This window comes from Oncorhynchus kisutch, linkage group LG25 (genome assembly GCF_002021735.2).
Source record: "Oncorhynchus kisutch isolate 150728-3 linkage group LG25, Okis_V2, whole genome shotgun sequence".
Taxonomy (NCBI): domain Eukaryota; kingdom Metazoa; phylum Chordata; class Actinopteri; order Salmoniformes; family Salmonidae; genus Oncorhynchus; species Oncorhynchus kisutch.
The window spans coordinates 21,688,309-21,705,182 of record NC_034198.2 but is presented as its reverse complement, the minus strand read 5'-3'; the positions used below and the strand labels follow the sequence as shown (position 1 = coordinate 21,705,182).

Sequence of the window (16,874 nt, the reverse complement as noted above, 5' to 3'; positions counted from 1 at the left end):
GTTTGATGTATTGATACCATTCCATCTATTGCACTCTAGACATTTCCACTAGCCCGTTCTCCCCAATTAAGGTGCCACCAATCTTCTGTGATGGCACGAAGACCCATTTAATTCTATCCCAGTCTCATATTAAAGACGTAAAAACACTATACGTCCTCCAAGATAAGTTACAGTATGACATCCAATTTGTATGATATTGTACGACCGGGTAAGACATATGATACTATACTTCCTCCAATTCTTATGACATTGTACCACCAATATTAATTTCACAATGTAATGTACCATAAAGTAACATAACATACTAATTTGGAGGGATACAACACCTCTATGAGGTGCATGCATGCATATGTGCTTACACTGTAAAACCATGAGACATGTAACAAGTTTATAACCTAAATGTCTGTATTTAAAAACTTAAACAATAGACATTTAGATTTGCCAATAAGTGTTTTCATCTTAAACACAGACATTTTAGAACAGAAGATTAAAAAGATTTTAAAATATAGATGCGTTAAATAGAAACAACTCGATTAATCAGAATTTTACAAGCTTCTATGAAAATCTATATAAATCAGAATTATACAACAGCAGGACTGATCTTACTGCCTTAGACTCAACAACCCTAAAGCAATTATCAGCAGATAACAAAATGATCATTAAAAACAACTAGTTAGAGATAGGCTGGACGCAAATGTCTCAACTGGCCAATAGCCAGGGAAAATGCAGAGCGCCTGATTCAAATAAAATACTATACAATTCAAACTTTCATTAAATCACACATGTAAAATACTCAATTAAAGCTACACTCGTTGTGAATCCAGCCAACATGTCAGATTTGATAAATTATCTGATGATAGCACCAGCAGTAAACAAAGGGGTTAGCATATTTCAACCCTGCAAGCGCTACACAAAACGCAGAAATAAAATATAAAACATGCATTACCTTTGACGAGCTTCTTTTGTTGGCACTACAATATGTCCCAAAAACATCACAATTGGTCCTTTTGTTCGATTAATTCCATCCATACAGTGGTGCAAAAAAGTATTTAGTCAGTCACCAATTGTGCAAGTTGTCCCACTTAAAAAGATGAGAGAGGCCTGTAATTTTCATCATAGGTACATTTCAACTATGACAGACAAAAAAATCGAGAAAATCACATTGTAGGATTTGTAATGAATTTATTTGCAAATTATGGTGGAAAATAAGTATTTGGTCAATAACAAAAGTTTATCTCAATACTTTGTTATATACCCTTTGTTGGCAATGACAGAGGTCAAACGTTTTCTGTAAGTCTTCATAAGGTTTTCACACACTGTTGCTGGTATTTTGTCCCATTCCTCCATGCAGATCTCCTCTAGAGCAGCGATGTTTTGGGGCTGTTGCTGGGCAACACGGACTTTCAACTCCCTCCAAAGATTTTCTATGGGGTTGAAATGCTTCTTACGAAGCCACTCCTTCGTTGCCCGGGCGGTGTGTTTGGGATCATTGTCATGCTGAAAGACCCAGCCACGTTTCATCTTCAATGCTCTTGCTGATGGAAGGAGGTTTTCACTCAAAATCTCACGATACATGGCCCATTCATTCTTTCCTTTACATGGATCAGTCGTCCTGGTCCCTTTGCAGAAAAACAGCCCCAAAGCATGATGTTTCCACCCCCATGCTTCACAGTAGGTATGGTGTTCTTTGGATGCAACTCAGAATTCTTTGTCCTCCAAATACGACGAGTTGAGTTTTTACGAAACCATATTTTGGTTTCATCTGACCATTTGACATTCTGCCAATCTTCTTCTGGATCATCCAAATGCTCTCTAGCAAACTTCAGACGGGCCTGGACATGTACTGGCTTAAGCAGGGGGACACGTCTGGCACTGCAGGATTTGAGTCCCTGGCGGTGTAGTGTGTTACTGATGGTAGGCTTTGTTACTTTGGTCCCAGCTCTCTGCAGGTCATTCACTAGCTCCCCCCGTGTGGTTCTCAGATTTTTTCTCACCGTTCTTGTGATCATTTTGACCCCACGGGGTGAGATCTTGCGTGGAGCCCCAGATCGAGGGAGATTATCAGTGGTCTTGTATGTCTTCCATTTCCTAATATTTGCTCCCACAGTTGATTTCTTCAAACCAAGCTGCTTACCTATTGCAGATTCAGTCTTCCCAGCCTGGTGCAGGTCTACAGTTTTGTTTCTGGTGTCCTTTGACAGCTCTTTGGTCTTGGCCATAGTGGAGTTTGGAGTGTGACTGTTTGAGGTTGTGGACAGGTGTCTTTTATACTGACAACAAGTTCAAACAGGTGCCATTAATACAGGTAACGAGTGGAGGACAGAGGAGCCTCTTAAAGACGAATTTACAGGTCTGTGAGAGCCAGAAATCTTGCTTCTTTGTAGGTTACTTTCCACCATAATTTGCAAATATATTCATTAAAAATCCTACAATGTGATTTTCTGGATCTTTTTTTCTCATTTTGTCTGTCATAGTTGAAGTGTACCTATGATGAAAATTACAGGTCTCTCTCATCTTTTTAAGTGGGAGAACTTGCACAATTGGTGGCTGACTAAATATTTTTTGCCCCACTGTATATATCCAAAATGTCCATTTATAAAGCGCGTTTGATCCAGAAAAAAACAGCTTACAAAAAACGCAACGTCACTACAAAATATTTCAAAAGTTGCCTGTAAACTTTGCCAAAATATTTCAAACTACTTTTGTAATACAACTTTAGGTATTTTTAAACGTTAATAATCGATCAAATTGTAGGCAATCTGTGTTCAATACAGGAATGAAAACAAACCAGCGCAACTTTTCACATCTTGCGCAACTCTCAACAGTGTACCCAGTTCCTAGTTGGCCTACTTCTTCATTGCACAAAGGAATAACCTCAACCAAATTCCAAATACTGGTGACATCCAGTGGAAGCGGTAGGAACTGAAAACAGGTTCCTAAGAAATATCCCTTGGCAGTGACAAGTCAGGGTACAGAGAGAGGCAAAAAAATAAATTCTGAACAGTTAGTCCTCTGGGTTTTGCCTGCTACATAAGTTTTGTTATATTACAGACATGATTCAAACAGTTTTAGGAACTTCAGAGGGTTTTCTATCCACATATATGAATAATATGCATATCTTATATTCTTGGCATGAGTAGCAGGAAATTGAAATTGGGGATGCTATTTATCCAAAAGTGAAAATTCTGCCCCCTAGCCCCAAGAGGTTAAAAACAGAGGTCACCCAGAAATAAATATCAGACACTGTTAAAACATTAGCGCAGAGAAAAAGGAATGGATGGTTTCCCACAGAATTCTGTTTAACATTTTTGGACAAAGCAGCGTCCCTATTTACACAAATGACAACACGCATCACTCAATTCAGTGCTTACTAGTTCTATGTATCAATCAGTTATTTCAGTTACATTAAAACCTGGAAAATCTGGAGTGTCCCTTGCTGATTATAGACCAATACGTTGAATAAATTGTGACAATAAAATAATAACAAAGCTTATAAGCAACAGAATTGCAAAAGTCTTACCAGACAGAAGTCTTTATACTTTATACAAACAGGGTTTATAAAAAATGGACCAAAAAAATACAAGAACATATTTCAGTTTAATAGAATACACTAAAAAACAAGACAGAGTCATCAATAATGGCTATTGGAAAAGTATTTTGACCGTCTTGAATGGCCTTTTCTATTCAAAACGTTGGCAGCTTTCAACATTCCAACTGAAAGAATAAATGTAATAAAAGTATTATATAAATGTCCCAAAGCAAAAATATACACAAATAATACATTGTCAGATGAAATTGCTTTAGAAAGGGGCACAAGACAGGTATGTCCTCTCTCCCCCCTCCTGTTTGCACTGGCAATTGAACCGCTTGCCGAAATAATTAGACATGACCCAAACATAACAAGTATAAGTATTGGTAAACATTAATATATACTGAAGCTATTTGCAGATAATCTCCTGATATACATGACCAATATTGAAAACTCAATGCCTCCCCGCTGAAAATATTTTCAGAATACTCAAAAATCTCAGGATATAAAATGAATGTGGAAAAAAACAAAATAATGGCAATAGGAAAAATAAAACTGATGATCTACAACAATCCTTTAAGTGGGTTACAAAAAAAGGTAAAATACTTATGATGTGTCATGCCCTGACCTTAGAGAGCCATTTAATTTCTCTATTTGGTTAGGTCAGGGTGTGATTTGGGTGGGCATTCTAGTTTTCTATTTCTTTGTTGGCTGGGCATGGTTCCCAATCAGAGGCAGCTGTCTATCGTTGTCTCTGATTGGGAATCATACTTAGGCAGCCTGTTTTCCACCTGAGTTTGTGGGATCTTGTTTTTGTTCAGTTACTGTGTAGCCTGCAGAACATTACGGTCCTTGCTCTTTTTTTTGGTGTTCATCTAAAATAAAGAAAGATGTACGCTTATCACGCTGCACCTTGGTCTCATTCCGACGACGGACGTAACAGGATGCTTATCCCCTACAGTTGAAGTCTGTGGCCCACGGAACTGTAATTAGCATAATTTAAAAAATCCCCATAAAAATTTGTCAACTTAAACTCTTTGTTGCATGGGCTGCGTCTCAATCGACTGCATCTGTGGATGTCGCCCTTCTGCATCTCCGGTGAAAGGTGGCAGAGCTAGAGCGGTGTTTGTTATCGCGAAAATCGGTCTTCGGCCTACAAACTATTCTCAGTTTTGCTCTACCATCCCCACAAGCTTCACCTGTTTGAAATTTACTGCTTGACCATACAGATACTTGTATGTGTGTGGTACGCAGATGAGGTAGTCATTAAAAAAATCATTGTAAACACTATTATTGCACACTGTCACGGCAGATTTCCTCCTCTTCCTCTGAAGAGGTGAAACAAGGAACGGACCAATACGCAGCGTGGTAGGTGTCCATGGTTTTTAATAAGAAAAACTAAACATGAACACAAATACAAAATAATTACGTGAACTGGCAATGAAACAGTCCCGTGTGGCACAAACACTGACACAGGAAACAATCACCCACCAAAATAACCAAAGAACATGGCTGCCTAAATATGGTTCCCAATCAGAGACAACGATAAACACCTGCCTCTGATTGAGAACCAATCTAGGCAACCATAGACTTAAACACCTAGAATGAACACAACCCCATAAATCTACAAAAAACCCTAGACAGTACAAACACCCTAGATGAGACAAAAACCATACATCACCCATGTCACACCCTGGCCTAACCAAAATAATAAAGAAAACAAAGATAACTAAGGCCAGGGCGTGACACACACAGAGTCCATAACACAGGGGTTGAATACGTATTGACTCAAGATACTTCAGGTTTTCATTTTTTATTAATCTGTACAAATGTTGAAAAAGTTATTTCATTTTGACATTATATGGTATTGTGTGTAGGCCATAAAATCTCTATTTAATCCATTTAAAATTCATGCTGTAACACATCAAAATGTGGAAAAAGTCATGGGATGTGAATACTTTTTAGGGACTGTATATCACCTAAGTGTTCAGATTTTAAACATTAGTGTTTACTTTGCCATTGTCCTGTTTAGTGTGCATTTCGTCATTAGAAATTGACATGACTTTTATTCTTATGATCTTTAGGAATGTCTGTCACCTTACCTATATTTCAGCACAACTGGAAAGGACATTTGATTCAATAAATATTTTCAATTGATGAATTGATCTTATAAATGTATCTAAAATAATCCAATCTGTGAGGGGTTGGACTTATCGCACCTATTACTTGTTGTTACAGTTTAGATGATTTAGGTAGTTTTACCACAGCAGTCATCCCGAGTGCAGGTTGTGGGGGATAAAATATTTCACGTCATGGATATTCTCCCTCTGGCTGGATTCAGATAGGAATTACTAATAACTTCACAAACCACTATATTGTGACTTGCAGGTCTGATTTGGCCCATGATACAATATTTTCAGACCACAATTTTGAGAATAATTAGGCCATAACTAAAGGCCTTATGAAATGTCTAATATGTGGTCACAGAGGGGTACTTTTAATGTAAACACATTCACTTAGGCAGTCACTTGGTGAAGACTTCAGGAATGGAAGGAATTAAAAGCAACATCCACGTAAAAAAAACACTGTCATAGGTGGGTATTTCTGAATAAACGTGTTCATGTGTTTAAAAAGTTTAACAGGCAGCGAATAAACATGTTCTGGTGTTTACAATCTAAACGCTGTGACACGTTTTCATTGAAATTCTAAATGCCTTGACGCGTTTAAAGTTACACTATGCAGAAATCGCTCCGTCATTTTCTGGTTGCTAAACCTCTAACAATTTGCCTAATTTCAGTTTATGTGACAAAATAAGATAGTATAATGTAGAGAATCATTGTACCATCTAAATCTTTGTGAAAAATGGTTTCCATAACCACAAATTTTGTTGTTTCAGCTGCTTGAAGCTGGTGTACAAAACTGAAAGTAAAAATAAGAAATCTACCGCTTCTTCGTTATATATATAACTCACATTTTTTTGTGAAATTGGTCAGGTCCCCCAAAAAGTTACATATTGACACTTTAAAAAGTGTTACAGAAAATGTTCAGTTATGTGTTCAGATCCTCAACACATGGTTTTACAGCGTGTGTGCATGCATGTGCACACATGTTATGTTGTCCCAATAAGACAGCAAGCAAATCCTCCCAGAAACAGCCAGTCATCCCCCTCGTGTCCCGTGTCCAGCCCAGCGAGGCACATGTGGTTCTTCTCCAGGTGTTTGTTGACATCCACTCAGGTCCTGACAGAGCTGACCTTTACTGACGGAGTCTGGGGGAGGGGTCCTGGCACCCCTTCAGACGCTCCCAAAGCCTGCACCCCTCAGATCCAACCCCCTATCACCACCCTCACTTTGAAGAGACACCTGGGACTGTCTCCCCCATCTAGTCATGACGGGGGAAATTAGAACCGGATGACAGGTGTGGAGGGATTGCACATGCAGCAGGAGGATTTTTATTAGGAGTCAGATAAACAGAGCCAGGGCCAGAGGTCCGTGGCAGCCAGGGGAAACAAAACAATTTGGCCCAGTTAGGAAGGTACAAATGGGGAAGGTTGGTATTAGTAGATTATTAAATCAAATCAAAATCTAATTTTATTTGTCACATGCGCCAAATACGTTACCATACCGTAGACTTTACTGTGAAATGCTTACTTACAAGCCCTTAACCAACAATGCAGTTCAAGAAAGAGAGTTAAGAAAATATTTACTAAATAAACTAAAGTAAGAAATAAAATAAAAAGTAACACAATAAAATAACAATAATGAAGCTATATACAGGGGGTACCAATACCGAGTCAATAGGCAGGTGTACATGTCCTCTGTATCCTCACAACTTTTGGTGATATTTCAACAAAGCTATTTTGTGGTAAATTGATGAAAACATTTGAAATTTTGAATACGTTTTTTAAAAATATACAAGTAGGAAAGCCTCAAGATAAATAATCCACTTGTTTAGACAGAAACATTTTGATACTTTTTGAGTAAAGTTGGATGAGTGTGTTGGGGGCAACTAGCTCCTCCCCCACCTACTAGGGGGTATCTGTTACTCCTTTATGGTTAGCGCTAGTTTACGCTAACTTGCTAGCTAGGAACTTCATTAGTAGTAAATGCTAGCCAGCTAGCTAGTTAGCATAAACTGCTAGGACGGCTAGCTAGCAACCTTACTACCAGATCGTCTGAGGTAAAATACATAAAAAAGATAACGTAATTTAATTGCGGTTGTAAATGTTTACACTAGTGATAGCTTTACAGTTAATGTTACTTTATAGCCTTTTGGCTATTTTACACAGCATTTTATATCCTATAGCTAGATAGCTAGCTACATTTTTAAGAGAAAGCTTTTCAATTGGCATCTCTTCCCCTGTTTTAAATCACAGGAGGGTTCTGGATTAGATGTGAGCAGTGCAGGAGGTGGGTTCGTGAGTTGTGCTCCAATTTTACTGGGGATAGTTTTATTTGTGACATATGTACAAATTACAAATGTGCAATAGCAGAGCATAAGCGAGTTGCCACATCAATGTTACACTGAATTAATTGGTTAAGTTATTGTTATTAAATGTTATATTCCAATGAATACTTTTTTGTATGAATTAAAAACAACTATTGAAAACCTTTTGCTCCTGAATGTCATTTTAAAGACTGCTGATATGTAAAATATTGTATTATTCAAATCATATTTAGTGCAATTGTACATAATGGATTGTACAGAAAATAATCAACAAAGACAATTAATGTGCAGCTGAGTTTAAAAAAAAGGGACTTTACAAAAAATAGCCAATTATTTCCCTTTATAGTTTATTTGCCTAAGCATGACCTTCATCCACATACCATTTTTTTCCCCAAACCTTGCTTTTTTGTGTCAGTGTCAGCAATTAGAGGGGGGTGCTAGTTACCACTCTAGTACCCTATGCCTACAAATTAATCGAAGAGTAAATCTCGGCCTAGCCTGCTGCCTACCCATTACCAAACCCTTGTTTAACTTTATACATTGATGTATTGGTTCATACTGAATACTGTACTATCCTCCGTTTCTTCTGTAATTGATTTCTGTGGGTGGTGAACTGGGTGATTAAAATTGACCGATGTAAAAAATCTATCGAAACCGTCCAATTCACTTCTAGACAAGGCATGCAAAGATGTATTCCCTTTAGCCTACAGCCCACCGCCCACAGCCAGGTACAACGCGCCACCGAGACGATGATTTTGTTGTATATGCCACGTGTTTTAAATATTTATTCACGTGCACAACCGACGAACTCAGCGCAACCCGGATCGCTCCGGCGGGCGGCTGGTGTGATAACCGACTCCGCCTCTTCTCCCAAAGTATAAATTGTACTCACGCAGCCGATAGATTGTAAAACAAGAGACTGGAGAGGAGACCATTACCAACGAAAAGAAATAGGTCAATAATCTCAGACATGGGAGACCAGATGCGCTATGCTATCAGTGTCCGGATTATTGGAGTGATGCATAAAGAGGCATCTAAAATCAAGGTAAACCACTATATACATTAATAGTGTAATGTGTGTGTTGTTTGTCTATTATGCCATTTGTGTGTACATAAAGTTATAAATGTTTCCATATATCTGCATTCGTAGAATTTTTACATAATTATAAATTAATGTAATTTTTTTTAAATTCTACAGATGTTTATGACCTCTGTTCTGTGGTCTGATGAGAGTGAAGTCATTGTCTACAGATCATTATTGGATTTTAAGGAGTTTCACGTAAGTTGAAAACTTAACCTGTACATCAATAAAGAAAATAAAAAAGGATTGATTCATCTTTATCAGCAGATGTGTTGACAATTTGTCATTCAAAACCACTATCCCTGCTCTTTTTTCAACAGAGGCAATTGAAGAAGAGGTTTCCCCTTGAGAATCCTTTCCGCAAGAGAGACAGAGTGATTCCCAAATTCAGAGGTAAATCAACAACATTACAAAAGTCTCATCTTTGCCTCACAATCTACCCCCAAGCAATTTCAACTCTCCTTCATCACTCTGCTATCTCACCTCCTCCTCGGGTTCATGTTGTTCTTCTTCCTATTTTTTTTGTATTTTTTTGTAACCTTTATTTAACTAGGCTAGTCAGTTAAGAACAGATTCTTATTTACAATGAAGGCCTACCAAAAGGCCTCCTGCGGGGACAGGGCTTGAATTAAAAATAAAATAAAAATATAGGAAAAACACACATCATGACAAGAGGGACAATACTACATAAAGAGAGACCTAAGACAACAAGATAGCAAGGCAGCAACACATGACAACACAGCATGGTAGCATCACAACATGACAACAACATGGTAGCAGCACAAAACATGGTGCAAACATTATTGGGCACAGACAACAGCACAAAGGGCAAGAAGGTAGAGACAACAATACATATTTCAAAGCAGCCACAACTGTCGTAAGAGTGTCCATGCTTGAGTCTTTGAATGAAGAGTCCAACCTCAATGAAAAAGTGTAACCCTTCAATTAAAAAATATAGAAAACATTTTCCATTCTTTCTCTTCACTAAATATGGAAGACATTTTCCTTTCTTTCACTGCAAATACGGAGTGCGGAGCTGACCTTTTTCATTTTCCTCTTCTGTCTACCCCAGCCATAGCTATGAGGAGAAAGATCCAGAAGAAGGATCCTAGTTGGTCAATGCGTCGGATGAATTTACTGGAAAACTACTGTAGCGAGCTGCTCAGGTGTGACCCCGTGGTGAGCTGCAGTTCAGAGGTCACCCAGTTCTTCATGCCCAAAGACCACGACCTGCAGGCAGACTTCACCAAAAACAGGTAAACACTTTACAAACATCCCTCCTTTTTCAGCCTTCTTATTTCACTACACTTATTATTAAAATCGTACTGAATGAGACCGTCTACTCTACTTACTCAATGACAACAACACTTTATGCACCTAGCACCAGTCTCATGAAAAATACTTTCAAAGAGTTGCAACTTGCAAGGTTGCCTCTGTTCCTCTGTCTAAAGAAACACAGCAGACAGAGATGGGCACAAAATTACTAAATACAATTACAAAATAGAATAAAGATGCATAAAAATAAATGACAAAATACTTAAATACTTAAAATACAGAAATACATTTGCAAGTTGCCTGCCGAACAGCAACAACATTCTCAGTAATGGTTACAGAAACGTTTTAGTTGCTATGACAGTGATATGTGAATTGGGAATTGATGGGAAATGATGTAAATATATCACTAGCCACTTTAAACAATGCTACCTTATATAATGTTACTTACCCTACATTATTCATCTCATATGCATACGTAGATACTGTACTCTATATCATCGACTGCATCCTTATGTAATACATGTATCACTAGCCACTTTAACTATGCCACTTGGTTTACATACTCATCTCATATGTATATACTGTACTCGATATCATCTACTGTATCTTGCCTATGCTGCTCTGTACCATCACTCATTCATATATCCTTATGTACATATTCTTTATCCCCTTACACTGTGTATAAGACAGTAGTTTTTTTGGAATTGTTAGTTAGATTACTTGTTCGTTATTACTGCATTGTCGGAACTAGAAGCACAAGCATTTCGCTACACTCACATTAACATCTGCTAACCATGTGTATGTGACAAATAAAAATTTATTTTATTTTATTTTATTTGATGTTGTTATTTATCTACCTCAGTTGAATGCACTGACTGTAAGTCACTTTGGATAATTGTCTGCTAAATGACCAAAATGGAAATGAACTGCAAAGCACACTGGGTATTATTATTATTAGCCTTGTTCCGGGGCGAAGCTCATTACAATACTACTCGGCATGCTTTGCAATTGTTAATTTTTACATATACATTTATATTTAGTTTAGCAGACGCTCTTATCAAATCAAATCAAATTTATTTATATAGCCCTTCGTACATCAGCTGATATCTCAAAGTGCTGTACAGAAACCCAGCCTAAAACCCCAAACAGCAAGCAATGCAGGTGTAGAAGCACGGTGGCTAGGAAAAACTCCCTAGAAAGGCCAAAACCTAGGAAGAAACATAGAGAGGAACCAGGCTATGTGGGGTGGCCAGTCCTCTTCTGGCTGTGCCGGGTGGAGATTATAACAGAACATGGCCAAGATGTTCAAATGTTCATAAATGACCAGCATGGTCGTATAATAATAAGGCAGAACAGTTGAAACTGGAGCAGCAGCACGGCCAGGTGGACTGGGGACAGCAAGGAGTCATCATGTCAGGTAATCCTGGGGCATGGTCCTAGGGCTCAGGTCCTCCGAGAGAGAGAAAGAAAGAGAATTAGAGAACGCACACTTAGATTCACACAGGACACCGAATAGGACAGGAGAAGTACTCCAGATATAACAAACTGACCCTAGCCCCCCGACACATAAACTACTGCAGCATAAATACTGGAGGCTGAGACAGGAGGGGTCAGGAGACACTGTGGACAACCGACATACAAATGTTGTGTGTCTTATCACACAATAGTGGCAACCGAATTCTGATATTATTGCAGGATGAAAGGGGGGCACAACATTGTGTACTGCAACAACAACAAAAAGTATAGAAAAGTATTTTGTATTTTGAAAATACAAATTACAGCTCTCGAAAGTATCTTGTTACAAAATACATTGGAATGTTCAGCCCAGTGTAATACAAATGACATAATACTCAGAAGTAATTGAAATACATATTTAAAATACATGTAACATAAATACTGGCCATCTCTGCCAGCAGGTAAAAACATTAACAATGTCTGTTTGTCTCCTCTCCACAGCGTCATGATCCTACCATCGGGGGATGGGCTGGAGGACATGAGCGGGCAGCGTCTGAGCCTGGGCAACGTGACACACCCTTTTGTGAGCCAGTCTTACTGCTGTGTGGGGCCCTACAACACCAAGGACACTAAGAACAGGCCCTTTAAAGTGGCCTTGGATGAGAGGCTGGATGTGCTCATCAAAGACCCAGCAGGTTAGAGTCCTCTTTGATTTAGTTTACAATTTTAACATAGGTTAGCCCACATTTAATTTCTCCCTCCACTGTTAACCTGGGATAGGCTCCACTTTCAAGCTTTGTGTGGAGAAGCATGGAAATCAAGACTAGTCTAATTAAGATACATTTATGGGATAATAGATACTTGCATCCTCCGTCATTGTAAATAAGAATTGGTTCTTAAATGGCTTGCCTAGTTAAATAAAGGTTAAATCAAAAATAAAATAAATAATAGTCATCGTATATAATGTCTCTGTTTATGTGTGTTCATTCAGGCTGGTGGCTGGTGGAGAATGAGGACAAACAGTTGGCCTGGTTCCCTGCTCCTTACCTAGAGATGTGTGAGGCAGAGAAGGATGGAGATGAATTGGATGGAATTCCCTTGGGGGGTAAGATACTTTTTCATCTATATTGATACATATCCTGTCCACAGTCCAAACTTAATCACAGTAGATGTTGTGAAAGTTAGTTTAATATACTAAGCCTATGATGTATTGCAGTTGGCTTATGGATAAAACCATTCCAGACATTCAGCTTTGTTGTTAGAAAATTCCACAGCCAGCCAGACACTAGGGGAAGTCCTGAACTAGATACCATTTTAAAAATTTTAAATTTCACCTTTATTTAACCAGGTAGGCCAGTTGAGAACAAGTTCTCATTTGCAACTGCGACCTGGCCAAGATAAACGCATAGCAGTGCGACACATACAACAATACAGAGTTACACGCAAATAAACAAAAGTACAGTCAATAACACAATAGAAAAAAAGTCTATATACAGTGTGTGTAAATGAGGTAGGATAAGGGAGGTAAGGCAATAAATAGGTCATAGTGGTAAGGTAATTACAATTTAGCATTTAAATACTGGAGTGATAAACTACCCTCATCCCAACATAGTAGAGAATGACCAGTGATGTATATAAACCCTTATTTGCTGATGCTATGTATTGGCCATTGAGAGGCTTTGAAGCCACTGGTCGGCCATATTGGCACTCCCCAGTAGGAGCAGTCCTCCACTGAGTACCACAGTACAGTCATAATACCCATAAAACCTAGTGGTCAAATAGGGAATTTTTGCACCATTAATTTTTCCCATAGGGGATTTTAGAAACACTTAAAATAAGTGCTGTTTCGTGTAGGCTTACGTTTTGATAACTGTGTGTAAATATCTCTAGGACAACATGACTTTTATCAATATATACTCCTGTAGCCCCCTGCCCCACACACACAAAATGAAATGCTAGTTAGCTGCTAATGTGGCTATCAAACAGAACTACAAATGCCATTATGATCTGGATAAGACTGCCGAGTCGAGGCAAAGGTAAGAATCTCTGGATTAACTATCAAATGTTAACTAAATGTACAGTACACTGAACAAAAATATAAATGCAACATACAATAATTTCAAAGATTTTACTGAGTTACAGTTCATATGAGGGAATCAGTCTATTGAAATAAATACATTTGGCACAAATCTATGGATTTCACATGACTAGGAATACAGATATGCATCTGATGGTCACAGATACAGTACCTTAAGAAAAAATGGGCCTCAAAATGGGCTTCAGGTTCGCATCCCAGTATTTCTGTGTAGCTTATGCCAAACCCCACCACCAATATGGGGCACTCTGTTCACAACGAAGACATCAGCAAACCGCTCGCCCACACAACGCATTACAGACACATGATTTGCGGTTGTGAGACCGGTTGGACGTACTGCCAAATTCTCTAAAATGACGTTGAAGGTGGCTTATGGTAGAGAAATAACCATGAAATTCTCTAGCAATATTTGACATTTACATTTGAGTCATTTAGCAGACGCTCTCATCCAGAGCGACTTACAGTAAGAGTGCAACAGACAGAGTGTAAACAGATTACATGTAAAATTACATTCGAGTCATTTAACAGACGCTCTCATCCAGAGCGATTTACAGTAAGAGTGCATACATTTACATGTAATCTGTTGTTACTCCCCAACCCTGGTAATGATCATGCAGTATAGTAAGCTTCTTGATATGCCACACCTGTCAGGTGGATGGATTATTTTGGCAAAGAATAAATACTCACTAACAAGGATCTAAACAAATTTGTGCACCAAATTTGAATGTAATAATATTTTTGTGCGTACGGAAAATGTACCTGTTAGCAAAGGTGTCCGCTAGAGATGAGATACAGGAGCTTTCAGGGATTTGTTGTTTTGCATCATGTCTACTTTGATGATAATTAGCATTTTCGAATCTGAGCGTAAATAGTGCCGAATATATTGATAAAAGTCACCTTGTCCGAGAGAGATTTACATGCTTATCAAAATGTCATGCCAGGGTCTACACAAAACACAGGCCTTATTTTAAATGTTTCTAAAATCCCCTATGGGAAAAATGAATGGTGGAAAAACAATTGGAACTATTTCCCTGTTCGACTGCTGTGTTTTATGGGTATTATGACTCCACTGTGAGGCTCTATACGATTGCATGTATTTATCATTTTACATATTTATGTTTAGCTCACATAATATAATGTAAAAGTATGCATTAACGTGACTGTAATAGAATACATGTGGCAAAACGAATGTAGACATTAGTAAATGCATTTCTATAGTTTACAAAATATGCAGGCACGGTGACTCCAACACAGCGCCTCCTGTCAGACATGTAGTGTATATAAATCATGGAGAATGACAGACTGAGATTGCATTCCAGATTACAAGATTGCATTACAAGACATTCTGTCATGGTTTTGAGATTCCTCAAGATCCAATATCAATAAATGCCCCGAAGGCTTGCTGTAGATGATGTAGAAAGGAATCTCTGTTGTTTTAACTTGCTTCCTGGTTTGTCCCTCAGGAACTCTCTACTGCGCTGTGAGGAGTTACTCCACTAAGAAGCATGACGAGGTGCCTGTTCCTATTGGCTCTGTGGTCGAGGTGCTGAGGAAATCAGACGACGGATGGTGGCTCATCAGGTATGTTAACTTGTAGCCTGACTATCTGTCTGCCTGTCTGCCTCTCAGAATGCTACACAGACAAAGCAACCAACACTGCGTTTCATTGTTGGGTCTGTAATACAAGAAAATGCAGACAATGTACAACCTCTCATTGTCTTAGCTGAGATAGTGTGGCAACAGGTATGTGGGAGGAACTGTTGAATGCATTGTCGCTACAAACGTGATTATGGCCACCAAAAGTTAATACCTGAAATAAAATGACATAAATCAGGGAATCCTGTGGTTTTCTTACAGAGGTATTTGGTAACTAATAACAGTAAGGAGAGTAGGGATAACATAACACTTGTTGGTGGTTCCCTTTGACAAATGACGATTGATGGCGACGAACGGCGCCACTTTCAACGTTCATGACCAGAAGATGTCCTCTAATCAAAAACAAACTCTTTGAACCCTGAGTGACACAACTCTTTTCCCCTCCAGGTATAAAGGCAGAACGGGCTACTCTCCCTCCATGTACCTGCAGCCTTACAACAACCCACGTGCTGGCCTCCACAACCTGCAGAGAAAGCTGCACAGCTCCTCTCTCAATCTGGCAACCCACATGGACAGCTCTACTCTCAACTTGGCATCCAGCAGAGACAGCCAATCTGGCAACTGTTACCCACCCACACTGTATGAGGAGACAGGGCTGCAGCAGCACACATCAACCCAGCCCAGGGATGATCCGTACCGGGCCTCCTGTCTCCAGAAGACCCGCTCTCTGGAGCTCCTGTCTGAGACCCTTCCCGACATGGCCGTCCCTCCATCCCAAAGAGAGAGAGAAGACCTTGAGTCAAATCCGGATCCAGCAATCCGCAAGAGCAGCATCAGCTGGACCAAGTCCTCCAACTCTGACATCAGCTCGTCAGGCCGGAATGTCAGGACGTCTTCTTCCAGCTGCAGTGAGGAGGAGCCCCAGAGCCCCCCAAACAGCCCCAGGTCTTCACCCCAGCTAAGGGAGAGTAACAATGGCTGCAGCATCCCAGATAAGAGTCTGTCATCCAGCCCTAGCTCCAGGTCTAAGATTGGGTCCTGTAAGATGCCCACCACTGCACCCAGGGTGCCCCCGCGACCCAGGGCCCAGGAGATCCTGACCCGGTGTACCACCATGACCCGCAAGGCTGCCTTGGCCTCCAGAGGGAGGCTGTTCTCCCTGCAGGACCCCGTCCAGACCCACTAGAAAGGCTGGGAGCGGTGGCGGGGGAACTGGGAGATGGGGTTAGGGTTATGGGGAGCCGTGGGTGGTGGAGAGTGGGGTTTTTGGGGTTACACTATTCTCTCCAGGTTGACTTTACATGAAGCGCAGTACTTTGAGTATGGCTTGCAATACAAGGGTTACATTTGCATAAAAATGCCTATTCTGTATGTTACGTTAACCATAATTCAATTCC

The 16,874-nt window shown here is 39.5% G+C and overlaps 1 protein-coding gene across 1 annotated transcript; it reads left to right on the top strand.

Annotated features, from left to right (window-relative positions):
- Positions 1 to 8,887: 8,887 nt before the first annotated feature.
- On the top strand, positions 8,888 to 16,663 carry noxo1b (NADPH oxidase organizer 1b). Its single transcript, XM_031804590.1, has 8 exons — positions 8,888 to 9,020; positions 9,174 to 9,254; positions 9,377 to 9,449; positions 10,129 to 10,312; positions 12,288 to 12,481; positions 12,778 to 12,891; positions 15,345 to 15,462; positions 15,925 to 16,663. Exons 1-8 carry the CDS (start codon positions 8,946 to 8,948, stop codon positions 16,661 to 16,663), a joined length of 1,578 nt encoding a protein of 525 aa, XP_031660450.1. The 5' UTR covers positions 8,888 to 8,945.
- The last annotated feature ends 211 nt before the right edge of the window (positions 16,664 to 16,874 follow it).